Source organism: Carassius carassius, chromosome 15 (assembly GCF_963082965.1).
Source record: "Carassius carassius chromosome 15, fCarCar2.1, whole genome shotgun sequence".
In the NCBI taxonomy this organism is placed as follows: domain Eukaryota; kingdom Metazoa; phylum Chordata; class Actinopteri; order Cypriniformes; family Cyprinidae; genus Carassius; species Carassius carassius.
Window position 1 is genome coordinate 158,032 of NC_081769.1, and position 14,469 is coordinate 172,500.

Here is a 14,469-nt window from a genome sequence, read left to right on the forward strand (position 1 = left end):
CAGTCCAAATGGGGAAGCCAGCCATTCAAAGCCAAGCCAAAGCTCTCTTTACTGAATCCAATAGCAAAGATAATTTTATTTACTACAGATAATATTAACAGTCTGATAATTTGAGTGTGAAGTTGAACAGTAAGTGAATGTGAGGATGTCTACTTGAACCGAACCTGAAACAATGATTTGCCTGATCACTTTCATTCATTTACTTGTGTTTGATTAGTCACCTGTTTCAGGGTTATTGTAGGAGCATTCAAGAGCTTTGGCAACTGCAGGAAAGTAGTAAGAGCTAAACCTGCACGCGTACGATGGTGTTGGGGACGGTAAACATGCCGTTATGGAAAACCTGAGATTACTTCAGTGACACAAATACAAAGAATACGGTGAAGACAAAGCTGTCAGCAAATGAAGCATCACCGAGATGCTTGAATGTCCTCCGTTAGGGATTGAATGTGCTGTTTGGGAGTAAGAGAGGAAAACACAAACACACACAGAGCATCTAGAACTGAGCCAAACATCATTGAAGAGCTCTTCCTGCTTCAGATCGGAGAGCACCTGGAACCTTTCCTCAAACTGTCCTGTTTTGCCTTGTGTTTTACTTTGGGCTATGCTCCATGTGTCTGATTGTTTACAGTCTTAGTCTCTTCTCTGCCCATATGATCTGCTTGATCACTTGGACATGGATGTTGACAGTCCATTTATACAGCTTTGTCTTTTAGCTCAGCCTGCTCTGCTCTTAATAAAAGTTACTCTTATAAACTGGGTCCAATTAATGGAGAAGAACATAATGCATCTCTCAGATTCCCTGCAGACACTGAAGACAAACTCGGCTCTTTGTTCATTCGTCTTTCAGTCTTTCAGACGGCCCTCTGTGAATACTGCTTGAGGTTTTTCCTGTGTTTCTGCAGTTGGTTGAGGAAAACCCTCTCCTATAGCTGTTTGATTCTTCAGTGATGTTCTGCAAAGGTTCTGAGTGTCGTAGCACTGCAGTGTGGATCAGTTTTTGTCTCTATCTGAGGCTTTGTCTGCTGACTTTCCTCCGTCCTTCAAACACAATGATGAACCGCTGGCAGAGCTGTGCTACTCGTTTCAAACTTCTTTAATTACGCTCTTAAGTAAACCCCAAACAAGCCCCCATCTCACCGCGCTCCTGTGAGCTGTTATCGTGTCTGACCCGTCCTCATGGGCGTCTGCTCGCTGGCGGGGGTCAGCGTAATTTTGCTGCGTCTCACTTGCGGGGCTCAGATTAATAAATGGAGGGAGCGGGGAGCGTCCGGGGAGCTCTCAGCATTGTCTTTCTGTCACAGGACTGTTGAACAGGTAACAAAGAGTAAAGCGGGTTAGTCTCACCAGGGGCCCGTTAGCCCCGCGCTGTGATGAAGTATATTGTCCGTATGTATCGCTGGTGTAATTAATGACAGGCACACGCAGCCGCGGCGAGCAGCTTTCAGCAGAAGTAATTAAGAAGTTATTTACTGCAGGTGTCTAATCAGACTCTGATATTCTGTGTCGTCTGTGTGGAGAGAACTGAACCTCTGGAGCCTCATCAATGAGCTGTTTATCCGTGAGAATAGAGCAGAACGACCTCAACCGGGTTTCAGCTCTGTTCTGACGGGTCACAGGAGCAGAGAACAATGATGAATGCTAATGCTAAAACATTGTATAGTTATGAGAGCAGAATAAACCGAATTCAACAAGGAGGAGAAAACTCTTCCCCTATCTTCTGTTGCTAACCCTCAGAGGTATAGGGGGTTTGGGGGCCTGGAGAAGTTAGTGAAAAGTGAAGTTTTGTGCTCTGCATTTAACCCATCCGAAGTGCAAACACACAGCAGTGAACACACACACCGTGAACACATACACACACATTTTTATTTTATTTCTGTTTTGGTGAATTGAAAGAACAGCATAGTTTGTTACATGATTATTGTATTTATCATGTATGTGCTAAATAAAAGTCTTAAATTCTATATATACTGATTCCAAGCTTTTGAATGGTATAGTGTACAGTATATTGTTACACTTGGAGTAAGACTGGAGTAATGATGCTGAAAATTTAGCTTTGATCACAGGAATAAATTAAATTGTTACTTGTATTCAAATAGAAAGCAGTTATTTTAAATAGTAAAAATATTTCACAATATTACTGCTTTAGGAAATGTAACTATGTATTTTGGATCAAATAAATGCAGGCCTGGTGAGCAGAAGTTCAGTTCTTTAGAAAACAGGAAAAATCGTAATGTTCAAAAGCTTTTGACTGGTATTGTGTCATGTAGAAATGTGTAAATGAACATCACATACCTGGCATTTTCAAAGTATATATTGAACATAAAAGAATAATAACAATGGTAGATAATAATAATAGAACATAAAAAATAAAAAATAAAAAAACTGGTATTGTGAAACATTTAATTATGTGAATGAAGCTTCATAATGTTTCACTTGATTATACATTTAGTCAGGAACTATAGTAAAATGTGAACATGTTGCTGCCGAAAATAGATATTCTGTGATAAAGTAATCCATATGAAAACAACGCGATGTCATCATGTTTTCATGTCATGACGTTTTTCATGTCTCCCTTCATTATATCTAATGTGACCACGCCCCGCGCTGAACGCTCTATTCAGATTCAAACTGAAGCGCGCGGCTTGAATACGCCCATAACAGAAGAAAAAGCAGCGAGACTGTTCAAGTTTTTTTTATTTTACTGTTTGCTTCGCGATGTGAGGAATAAGACATAATTCACCCCAAAAAGATGTGATGTGGTTGAGGATTTGAGATTTGGATTTCCTCAGAAAAAAAGAATGAAGCACTTTATTCAGCAGAGATCATAAACATGAGTAAGTCTCTCTTTATTTATTTATATACTTGTACTAGTTTTCACATAACGTGTAAACGTTTTACTAGTTAGACTTTTTCCAAACTATAATTCCTGACTAAATGTATAATCAAGTGAAATATTATTAAGTTTCAATAACAATATGCAATACTATACCATTCAAAAGCTTGATATAAATAATATAAATGTAACAAATAAATGTAACAGTAACAAATGTAACAAACAATGCTGTTCTTTCAATTCATAAAAAAATATTAATAATAATAATAATAATAATGATACTAATAACAATATATATATATATATATATATATATATATATATATATATATAATTTTTTTTTTTTTTGTAGAAAATCAGTGTGTGTGCCGAGTAATGATGTTAAAAAATTCAGCTTTGAAAGTCAGCTTTTGTTGTTCCTAACAAACATAAAATTATATAATTTATTTTGTCCTCACATTCTTTCTTGTAACTCCTCCCTCTCAGTGACACAGATGACTGAATGGCTCATTACGCAGCTCATTACGCAGCTCATTATGCAGCTCATTATGCAGCTCATTATGCAGCTCATTATGCAGCTCATTATGCAGGCCTTTGTCTTCTCAGGTGTAAATCACAATGATATTCATGATAGTTGACGCCTACTCGCATATGACTTTTACCAACAAAAAGTGTCTTATAAAATTTATATCAATATATTGTTTTCTGTAAGTTTTCACATAATTTAGAAAGAAAAATTTTAGGCTACAAGCTCCAGTTCTCAAAAATCCCGGGAACCATTGTTCTGTATGTGTTTTATTGCCTTATTCAAGTGTTTTAACATTTTTAGTTTTTCACTAACCACGCATAACATTTTTTTTTCTCAAAAACACAATAATGTACATACATGCTGCTCACATATTATTATAGCCCAGTTTGTGCTGATTACAGTGAGATTAGACTTTAGCAATTTAGATATTTATAAGAAACTGAAAAAAGCACAAATGTCAGGGCATGACAAAACTTCTCCAGGCCCCAAAAATACCCTTAGACTCCAGAGGGTTAATACTAAAGAGACTTATTCATGTTTATGATCTCTGCTGAATAAAGTGCTTCATTCATTTGGGGGAGTCGTGGCCTATTGGTTAGAGAGTTTGACTCCTAACCCTAGGATTGTGGGTTTGAATCTCGTGTTCACAGTGTGTGTGTGTTCACTGCTGTGTGTGTGCACTTTGGATGGGTTAAATGCAGAGCATGAATTCTGAGTATGGGTCACCATTCTTGGCTGAATGTCACGTCACTCACTCACTTCATTCTTTTTTTTTCTGAGGAAATCCAAATCTCAAATCCTCAACCACATCACATCACACCACATCTTTTTGGGGTGAATTATATCTTATTCCTCTCATCGCGAAGCAAACAGTAAAATAAAAAGAACTTGAAGAACAGTATGGCTGTGTTGTCTTCTGTTGTGTGGGCGTATTCAAGCTTCAGTGAAACATTAAAATTTGAATAGAGCGTTCAGCGCGAGGGCGTGGTCACATTAGATATAATGAAGAGAGACGTGAAAAACGGACATCGCGTTGTTTTCATATGGATTACTTTATCACAGAATATCTGTTTTCGGCAGTTTTTTAGTTTAAAAGTAGACATGTCAGGCTTTCTATAGATATATCTCTCATGTCTCTTCGTTGAGTATTCACTGAGTTACAGTTCATTTTTATGACGCGTGTCTAAATGATCACCGCAGACCAAGTTGTTCACAAAGTTTTATGTCTTTACACAAAGAAAACTAGACCCTTTACAGTTTCAATTGATGTATTGCTCTTATCTGTACGATCAAAAAAGTGTAATCTAAGTTTTATGAGGTTATCAGGAGAAGATGCCACAAAACACGTATCCGTGTTTGTCGACTCCAGAGGGTTAATGTCAAAGCTTTAGTGAATTAAACTCCACCCTTTGGTACATTTATTTTGCAGTTCATAGCTGTAATAATACATAGTAACAGTGGATGTTAAGGATATTGTTTGTTTTACTTTTGTGCACTAAAGAGTTGTAGTTAGTGGTTGACCGAGTGGATTTTGCCGATACCGATAGCTAGTTTGGACCACACTAACCGATACTGAATAATTAACCGATAGTTTTAAAAATTGTTAGTGAACAAAAACTAAAATAGTGCTTTAAAAAAATAAAAATGACCTGAACCATACTAGTAGTAGTAGTAATAATAATAATAGTAATAGTAAATGTTGAAATCACCACACTTTAATAGGGGCCTATGAAATCTCTTATTTTTTTTCCAAATTCTGTTATTTCTGTTTTAATTTTTCTGCCCCCCCCCCCCCCCCCCCCACTATTTTAATATTTAAATGAAAGTTTATTTATCAAAAAGCAAGTCTAATTAATTAAAACCATAAAACTTATAAATCATTGATCATGATTGTCACATCAATTTAATAAAAGTTTAACAAAAATTGTTTATGGCACTATGAAATGTTTTATTTTTTATCACCATTATCTTACCACCAAATTTTGTGTTTTAGCATGTCTAATTATTTGAATGCATGCAACAACTTTCTTTTTCTTTTTTTTCTTAAAGAAGCCTTATGACTTTTCCCCTAAAAAATTCTGTGTTGTTTATTTACATTTTTTTACATTAACATAATTTATCTTTTAATTACTGAAAATTAAGCAAATTTTTTTGTTGTTTTGCAAACAAATGGGATTTACTTTATTACAGTTAAAACATGGAAGAAATATTGTGTGTTTTTTCCTTAAAAAATGTTTGATTCTATTTAGTAGTAGGCTATGAACGTTCTACTGAAAATCAAACCAGACTTTTATTTTGACGGGTTGCCATGAACACCTTTACAGTTCTGTGTATGTGATACAATGCTAGTTTTGCTCAAATCATACGGTCAGATGCTCATGAAGTGATTCTCAGAGCAGTTCTGGAGATGTTGTTCATGTGTTTATGTCCTCATTTAGTGAGGCGACAGACGCTGAAATCACCACGATCAACACAGACGTTTCTGTGTGTGTGCGTGTGTGTAAACCGCACATCTGCGCAATTCATTAACAGAGACGCGCAGAACATGCAGGATTCAAATTTTAATCGAATTTTGCGGCTTAATAGTTACAGATACTAGTCCATATTGTGATTTGATTTGTGTAATGACCTACTTTTGATTCATTTATTTTAAATTTGATCAAATTCCGTGACATTCCGCATTAAACTGTGAATTCTGTTTATATGACTGAACTCCGTCCGCATTTTCTGCGTCACAGAAATCATAGAGCCCTACGATTATCCCAGCACAATGTATACTCATACTTTAACTGCTTCTTTTATTGAACACTTAATGATTATCTAATCAGAATAAAAGAGCAGCGCTGAGTCCAGGAGAACTCACCAGTGTCACACACACACTCACACACTCCGGAGGGGTCTCGTTCAACTTCAGCAGCGGTCTAAAACAGTTTATTTATTCACCAAACGGACACAAGTTTACTTCAAGAATGAACAGTGAGGCAAAGAGTTTGAAGTTCAGTGTTTGAAAAATGGAGCAAACTGAAAGAGCGATCTATATTATAATTCTATAAATGAAGTATACAGACTTTATTAGAGCCACAGAAAGACAAATGTTTAGATGAAAATGTTACAATTCTATTCCCTGTCTAAACACACGGCTCGTGCTGTCAGTGATTCAGCCACTAGAGGCCGCTCTCACACTGTATAATGAACCCTGACCCCGCTCCAGCAACGGACACAACCCGCAAAACCGATACATCGGTCGACCTCTAGCTATAGTTGTGTCAGCTCCCTCGATATCCAGTGTTCAGACTCGTTGAGGAGCTCTACAAGTGTGGCACTAGCTGCTATCAACAGATCTTGTGGTGTGTTTCTGAGCGTCCTAAAAAGTCTTGATTTGCCATTCCTCAGATTAAGCAAGGCCTAAAAAGGTTTTAAATCAGAGCAGAAAGTCTTTAATATACTTTAATATACACCTGCAGAAACCCAGAGCTCCTGGTGATGGCAAGTGTCTTGTTCCTGCGCTTGTGGATCTATCGATAATGAGATCACGCAGCACCTGCATTAATACACAATGATGCACTGAAGGCTGTAGATCTGCTGAAGTGTGCATGAATCTCAGCTCAGATGGACGTGTGGATTAAAGCGTCTGGTGCTGGTGTGATGAACGCAGAGAAAGTGCAGCTCTGACCGGTCCTGGGATCCTGTAACATGACTGAAATACACTTCAAACCCTTCAAGCGCTGCACTTACTGTCAGCCATCTCTGTTCATTATCTCTCGCTCTATTACTACTGACGCAACATTCTCCTGGATCTGTGTAAGCAGGATTACCCAGAATGCCGCTTGGCCTCGCTCTGTGTTCTGTGATGGTTCAGGTGGACGTTTGCGCTATTTGCTGCTAAATTTGCATCAGATCTCCTTCAAAAAAGTTTTTTTGTTGTTTTAATAGAAAGACAAGAATATAATTGGTAGTTATTGGAATTAATGTCAGGAATTTCACTGTTTTTGTTTTTCTAATGTAGAGAGTGTGATTATATTCCAGATAATCAATCAGGAAACGATGAGATCAATAAATCATGTGTTTAAGTCTACGTTCTCTGGATGTGTGCCGATTTGTGAAAGTGCAAGAGTTCTGATTCTCAAATCACCATAAAATAATTGTGATTGTCAGAATGACTAAAATATGACAAAGTGTGCACTTGCTGAAACTAGACTAAAATTTACCAGACGTTGGTAAAACTGGAAAACAAAAGACAAAGAAATAAAAGCCTATGGTAAAAGAAAATTTGACATGGTCAAAACTAAAAGGAGATTTGACACAGGACTAAATGAAGACTAAATGAGCAGTGATGAGGGTAGACTGGAGCAGATGTAAGCGTGTTCATCAATGTCTACACATGATGTGGTTGTGTGTTTGTGTTAAACTGTGTTGAGCTTCAGGAGCTGTAATGAGGCTCACAGACGTGGCTCAGCTCCGCTCACAGCGCTTCAGGAAGGAGAAGCTCCTTATATGAGCTCCTGGACGCTCCTGACTCTCTCCTCTGAGCTCCTGGACGCTCATGACACTCTTCTCTGAGCTCCTGAATGCTCCTGACTCTCTCCTATTAGCTCCTGGACGCTCCTGACTCTCACCTCTGAGCTCCTGGATGCTCCTGACTCGTCTATGAGCTCCTGGACGCTCCTGACTCTCGGCTCTGAGCTCCTGGACGCTCCTGACTCTCTCCTCTGAGCTCCTGGATGCTCCTGACTCTCGGCTCTGAGCTCCTGGATGCTCCTGACTCGTCTCTGAGCTCCTGGACGCTCCTGACTCTCATCTCTGAGCTCCTGGACGCACCTGACTCTCGGCTCTGAGCTCCTGGACACTCCTGACTCTCGGCTCTGAGCTCCTGGACGCTCCTGACTCTCGGTTCTGAGCTCCTGGACGCTCCTGACTCTCTCCTCTGAGCTCCTAGACGCTCTTGACTCTCATCTCTGAGCTCCTGGATGATCTTGACTCTCAGCTCTGAGCTCCTGGACACTCCTGACTCTCGGCTCTGAGCTCCTGGACACTCCTGACTCTCTCCTCTGAGCTCCTGGACGCTCCTGACTCTCGGCTCTGAGCTCCTGGATGCTCCTGACTCTCGGCTCTGAGCTCCTGGATGCTCCTGACTCTCGGCTCTGAGCTCCTGGACGCTCCTGACTCTCTCCTCTGAGCTCCTGGACGCTCCTGACTCTCGGCTCTGAGCTCCTGGACGCTCTTGACTCTCATCTCTGAGCTCCTGGACGCTCCTGACTCTCTCTGAGCTCCTGGACGCACCTGACTCTCGGCTCTGAGCTCCTGGATGCTCCTGACTCTCTCCTTTGAGCTCCTGGACGCTCCTGACTCTCTCCTCTGAGCTCCTGGACGCTCCTGACTCTCTCCTCGGAGCTCCTGGACACTCCTGACTCGTCTCTGAGCTCCTGGACGCTCCTGACTCTCTCCTCTGAGCTCCTGACTCTATCCTCTGAGCTCCTGGATGCTTCTGACTCTCTCCTCTGAGCTCCTGGACGCTCCTGACTCGTCTCTGAGCTCCTGGACGCTCCTGACTCTCTCCTCTGAGCTCCTGACTCTATCCTCTGAGCTCCTGGATGCTTCTGACTCTCTCCTTTGAGCTCCTGGACGCTCCTGACTCGTCTCTGAGCTCCTGGATGCTCCTGACTCGTCTCTAAGCTCCTGGACGCTCCTGACTCTCTCCTCTGAGCTTCTGACTCTATCCTCTGACCTCCTGGACGCTCCTGACTCTCTCCTCTGAGCTCCTGGACGCTCCTGACTCGTCTCTGAGGTCCTGGACACTCCTAACTCTCTTCTGAGCTCCTGGACGCTCCTGACTCTCTCCTCTGAGCTCCTGGACGCTCCTGACTCTCATCTCTGAGCTCCTGGACGCTCCTGACTCTCGGCTCTGAGCTCCTGGACGCTCCTGACTCTCGGCTCTGAGCTCCTGGACGCTCCTGACTCTCGGCTCTGAGCTCCTGAATGCTCCTGACTCTCGGCTCTGAGCTCCTGGATGCTCCTGACTCTCGGCTCTGTGCTCCTGGATGCTCCTGACTCTCGGCTCTGAGCTCCTGGACGCTTCTGACTCTCGGCTCTGAGCTCCTGGACGCTTCTGACTCTCGGCTCTGTGCTCCTGGACGCTCCTGACTCTCGGCTCTGTTCTCCTGGATGCTCCTGACTCTCGGCTCTGATCTCCTGGATGCTCTTGACTCTCATCTCTGAGCTCCTGAACGCTCTTGACTCTCATCTCTGAGCTCCTGGACGATCTTGACTCTCGGCTCTGAGCTCCTGGACACTCCTGACTCTCTCCTCTGAGCTCCTGGACGCTCCTGACTCTCTCCTCTGAGCTTCTGGACGCTCCTGTCTCTCGGCTCTGAGCTCCTGGACACTCCTGACTCTCTCCTCTGAGCTCCTGGACGCTCCTGACTGTCGGCTCTGAGCTCCTGGACGCTCCTGACTCTCGGCTCTGAGCTCCTGGACGCTCCTGACTCTCTCCTCTGAGCTCCTAGACGCTCCTGACTCTCGGCTCTGAGCTCCTGGATGCTCTTGACTCTCATCTCTGAGCTCCTGGACGCTCCTCTCTCCTCTGAGGTCCTGGACGCTCCTGACTCTCTGCTCTGAGCTCCTGGACGCTCCTGACTCTCTGCTCTGAGCTCCTGGACGCTCCTGACTCTCTCCTCTGAGGTCCTGGACGCTCCTGACTCGGCTCTATAGCTGTGTGAAGGAGCGCTGATGAAAGGCCATACACGCTCCAGGCTCAGAGCTCCTGTCCGCTCAGCTCTTGCTGGAGCTCCATCAGCAAACAAACAGCTAAACGTCCTGTCAGACACTTATCGATCAGTGCTCAGAAATGCATAGATAACAGACTCTTTACCTCTCAGCCAAACGTGTGAAAGAAAACAACAAACTTAAGTTTAGGTAGGGCTTTGACTTCCATTGGTGCTGTTTTCTGTGTTTTGCTGTTGTCTGGCCCAGTGAGGAGTAAAGTGGTGGATACTTTTAATTCAGTCAAGTCACCTTTATAAAGATAGCTCTTTATCCAATACTGGTTGTGTTAAAGCAGCATTTCCATCTGACAGTGTTAAATCTAGAGCAGGGTTCCTCAGATCTCGTCCTGGACGGCCAATGCTCTGCAGAGTTTATCTCCAGCCCTAATCAATCCCATCTAACTCTGATCTTCTGATGATCCTGAAGACATTGATTAGCATGATCTGGTGTGTTTGATTAGGGTTAGAGCTAAACTCTGCAGGAAAGTGGATCCCTGGGCCAGATTTGAGGATCCCGTATCTAGAGTATGATTTCGACAGTAAGAATCATTGAGGTCCTGACACGTGTCGTCTAACCCCAACAGAGTTCAGAATATCTATGAATGCTGATCCCAATGCATTTTCATTATCAACAAATTCAGTCTTCCTTTCAGTCCTGTTAAATGTGACCCTGGAGCACAAAAGCAGGTATAAGGGTCAATGTTTCGAAACAGATGTATGTATCATCTGAAAGCTGAATAAATCATCTCTCCATTGATGTCTGGTTTGTTAGGAGGACAATATTTGTCTGAGATATAACTATTTGAAAATCTGGAATCTGAGGGAGCAAAAAAATCTAAATATTGAGAAAATCATCTTTAAAGTTGTTCAAATGAAGTTCTTAGCAATGCATATTACTAATCAAAAATATATTAATATATTAATTATAAATAGTTTAAATATATTTACTTAAGGTGGGAAATTTACAAAATATCTTCATGAACTTGATCTTTACTTAATATCCTAATGATTTTTGGCATAAAATAAAAATGTATCATTTTGACCCAAACAAGTTTTTTTTTTTTTTTTTTTTTTTGGCTATTCCTACAAATATACCCCAGTGACTTAAGACCACTGTTGTGCTCCCGGGTCACAAATGATTTTTTTAGTCCCCCTATCCTGTTCTTTAGTTTTAGCGGAGTAAAAGTCTAAGGATGTTAGTCTAGTAAAATTGTTGTGTTTGGATTCATTACAGTTCATCAGTGAGCAGGTCTAATGCAAGATTTAGTCTCCGCTAACAGCACAGAAAGCCATGTGAATAAACACACTGACTGGATGACACTTTCATATCAGAAGATGATCTCAGTAGAGAGAAACTAATGCTTACATGTTTGTGGATGTTTTCAGATCAGAAAGATAAAGTAAAACACTGGCTGTTTATAAGAGAGAGACTCTGATTGGGGGATTTAAGAATCTGGCAACCGCAAGCATGAAAACTGATGGTCAGAGTTAGTGTTTAGTGATGTGAGTGTCGTCTCGTCTTTGTCATGGAATGGAAACGTTTGTCAATTACTAATTTTAGTCATGGTTTTCATTAACAAAATGAACACGTCTAATGATGCAGTGAGACTCCAGATCCAGGTCCTATTTCACAGCAAAATCAAAAGAACAAAAGCAGCTTAATGTTCCTTAAATTAAGTTATTTATGCAAAGCATAACTTCTGTTGGTTTTGTTAGTGAAATCTGACGTGCACAGGAGGTTCATCTGGAGCCAATCCTCAGTGTTCAGGCATGTGTATGTGTGCTGATGTATATCCTGGTGATTATGATCCTCTCTCTCTCTCTCCCACAGCTGTCTGAACGCTTGCACGTACTGCAAAACCAAACATGCCCGGGGAGACCTGGCCAGTTACCCCATCGAGGAGCTGGTGGAGAGAGCCCGACAGTCATTCCAGGGTGAGTCTGACCTCTGACCCCTCTGATGATCCATATCATCTGTCCTGCAGTCAGAGCATACGAACGTCTGTCTAACATTTACTGTAGTGCCAAATGACATGTACGTGTTTAGTTGTATTAATACTCGAGTACCGAAGATCATGAGCTGACAGAGATCAGTGTAAAATCTCTTCTGTTGTTTTACACAGACTCTTCTCAGCCAATCAGAAGCTCTTATCTGTGTGTGGTGCTGTTTTATATGTGCACCCTCCTGTAGTGATGACTCTGCAGTGTAACATCAAGCCTCATGGTGAATGATTGCAGAGCACTGGTCATCTGGACGAGTGTCCTCATGAGATGAAGCTGGTGGCAGTGTCTGTGTGAGAGCGATGAAACAACATGCCAGCATAAACCCTTGGTCATGTGAATATGGAGCTTTGTTTAGAATGTGCCAGTGTTAGTGTTCGTCTCCAGTCTCCTGTCATGCTTCTCTCAGAACAGATCAGTGGGTAATATGGCATCGCTTCCTTCATGCAGCATTTAGTTTTTAATGATCATGATGACTGCTTTCCATAACCGAACCAACACTGCACTCCAGCCAAGCTGTGTGAACAGAGCTAGTTCTGTTTGAGTGAGGGTACGGTTCTGACTTCAGCTGCTGCTTCACACTGACATGTTTTCCTGAGAGAACCACACACCTGTCACACACAGTCACACATCCACTCCACATCATGGACATTCATACCACTGAGCGATGCACTTCCTTCTACTTTATTCATTCATTTATTATTATTATTGTGAAGTAAATATATAAATGAATCCGGTTGTAAAGGTCAGTTAGTGGATGATCTAGATCAGGGGTTTTCAAACTGTGGGTCGCGACCCACTTGTGGGTCACAGAATGGAACAAGGTGGGTCGCACAAAGTCACTTGGCTGCAGCTAAATTTGCGTTTCAATGACACACACACACACAGTTCAGTCTAGGGCTGCACGAAAGTGACGAGTGGGAACGGTGCGAGGCCGGTGGAGTGATTGGAATTGAGCGACACCTGCTCGACTCACCAGTCTCGAGAACCACGGAGGAGATCGGAAGGATACAAAAGAGGAGCGTCCGTCTCCCCGGCAACTCACTCCAGCCCACCGCCTCGAGCATCCTCCTTCGCCCTGCTCGATGGCACTGCGGATTCACCTCAGTGCCGAGGGATCTTCGGCAGCGCGTCCCTCCTTCCTCCCAGGCTTCGGCACCAGTCTAACACATTAAAAACTTCTCAATCACGGGAAGGAGGAGGCGGGAACCGGGAACCCACTCGTCACAATGATATAGCCCACCAACATTAATAAGGACTGCAATATCCTTAGTGTGATTTTCGAATTGCAATTAAGTCCGCGTGCTTTGCGTGTTTTGAAGCGCGGGCGCGCACGAGTTGTAATAACAGTGAAGGTCTCAGAGCAATGTCATTAAAAGGTTCAATCGGTCCGCATTATTAAAAGAGAAAAACTTGCTCACTTCAATACACTATATTCCGCATGAGATTGCATACACCAGAAAACAAATGTTACGAAAACGGTTTCAGGTAGGCCATGTTCATTCATTTCTATCGTCCGTTTGAGCTCTGTGCACTTTTTTCGTTCGGGAAACGGTTTGTAAAAAGCATTTCACATGTACAGGGTGAGCAGTGCACAAACGCAGGGTTAATTGTAACACTACAAGATTTAAACATTTCCACATAACAAAATGCACAAAAAAATAATGCAATACTCCTTGACGTATCATCTCTTTTTAGAGAAAAATTTGCCAAAGTTCAGAAATCTTTTGAAGATATTGCTGAACATTAATTTAACCATTGCTAAAATAAATTTCTGCCTGAACTTAATGTCATCCAGTTTTTTTTTTTTTTGTTTATTTAAAACGAGACACATGTTTATTATTATTTTTTACCTATTTCACAATTATTTTAATCTCCAAACAGTTTTAGATAGTTCTGCTTTGCTTCTTATGCTTTTTCTAAAAAAAGTGTTGGATTGTGCTCCGTTCTCACCGACACACACGGAAGGATCGTGAATGCATTTTCTGCAACAAAACACAGCAGCGCAGATTACAGTTCACTGGAGTGAGCCTGTTTAACGTTTTTATGGACACTACATATTCTAAAGTCTGTAAACAAAAATTAAAACTTAAATATTAATAGTGATTTTTTTCAGGTGTAGGCCTACTCTAAAATAAAAAGTTTTTTTTTCTTAAATACTTCATTTCTGTCATCAAACTTTTAAGTAAGATTAGGCTTAAAGTAATATCAACCTTTTTTTTCCTCAAATATTGTGGTGGGTCATGAAATAGATTACACTTGTCTAGGTGGGTCGTGGAATGGAAAAGTTTGGGAACCACTGATCTAGATGATCAGCTGGACGTTTCAGTCGTGTCTCGTGGCTC

General features: G+C 41.8%; 1 protein-coding gene across 2 annotated transcripts in view; it reads left to right on the plus strand.

Moving 5' to 3' along the window:
- cdkal1 (CDK5 regulatory subunit associated protein 1-like 1) overlaps window positions 1–14,469 on the plus strand; it is a 231,760-nt gene that overhangs the window by 103,529 nt on the left and 113,762 nt on the right. For both annotated transcript variants that reach the window (XM_059567198.1, XM_059567199.1), the window contains exon 8: window positions 11,955–12,058. In XM_059567198.1, the coding sequence (XP_059423181.1) occupies window positions 11,955–12,058 (104 nt within the window). The remainder of the gene's footprint in view (window positions 1–11,954; window positions 12,059–14,469) is intronic.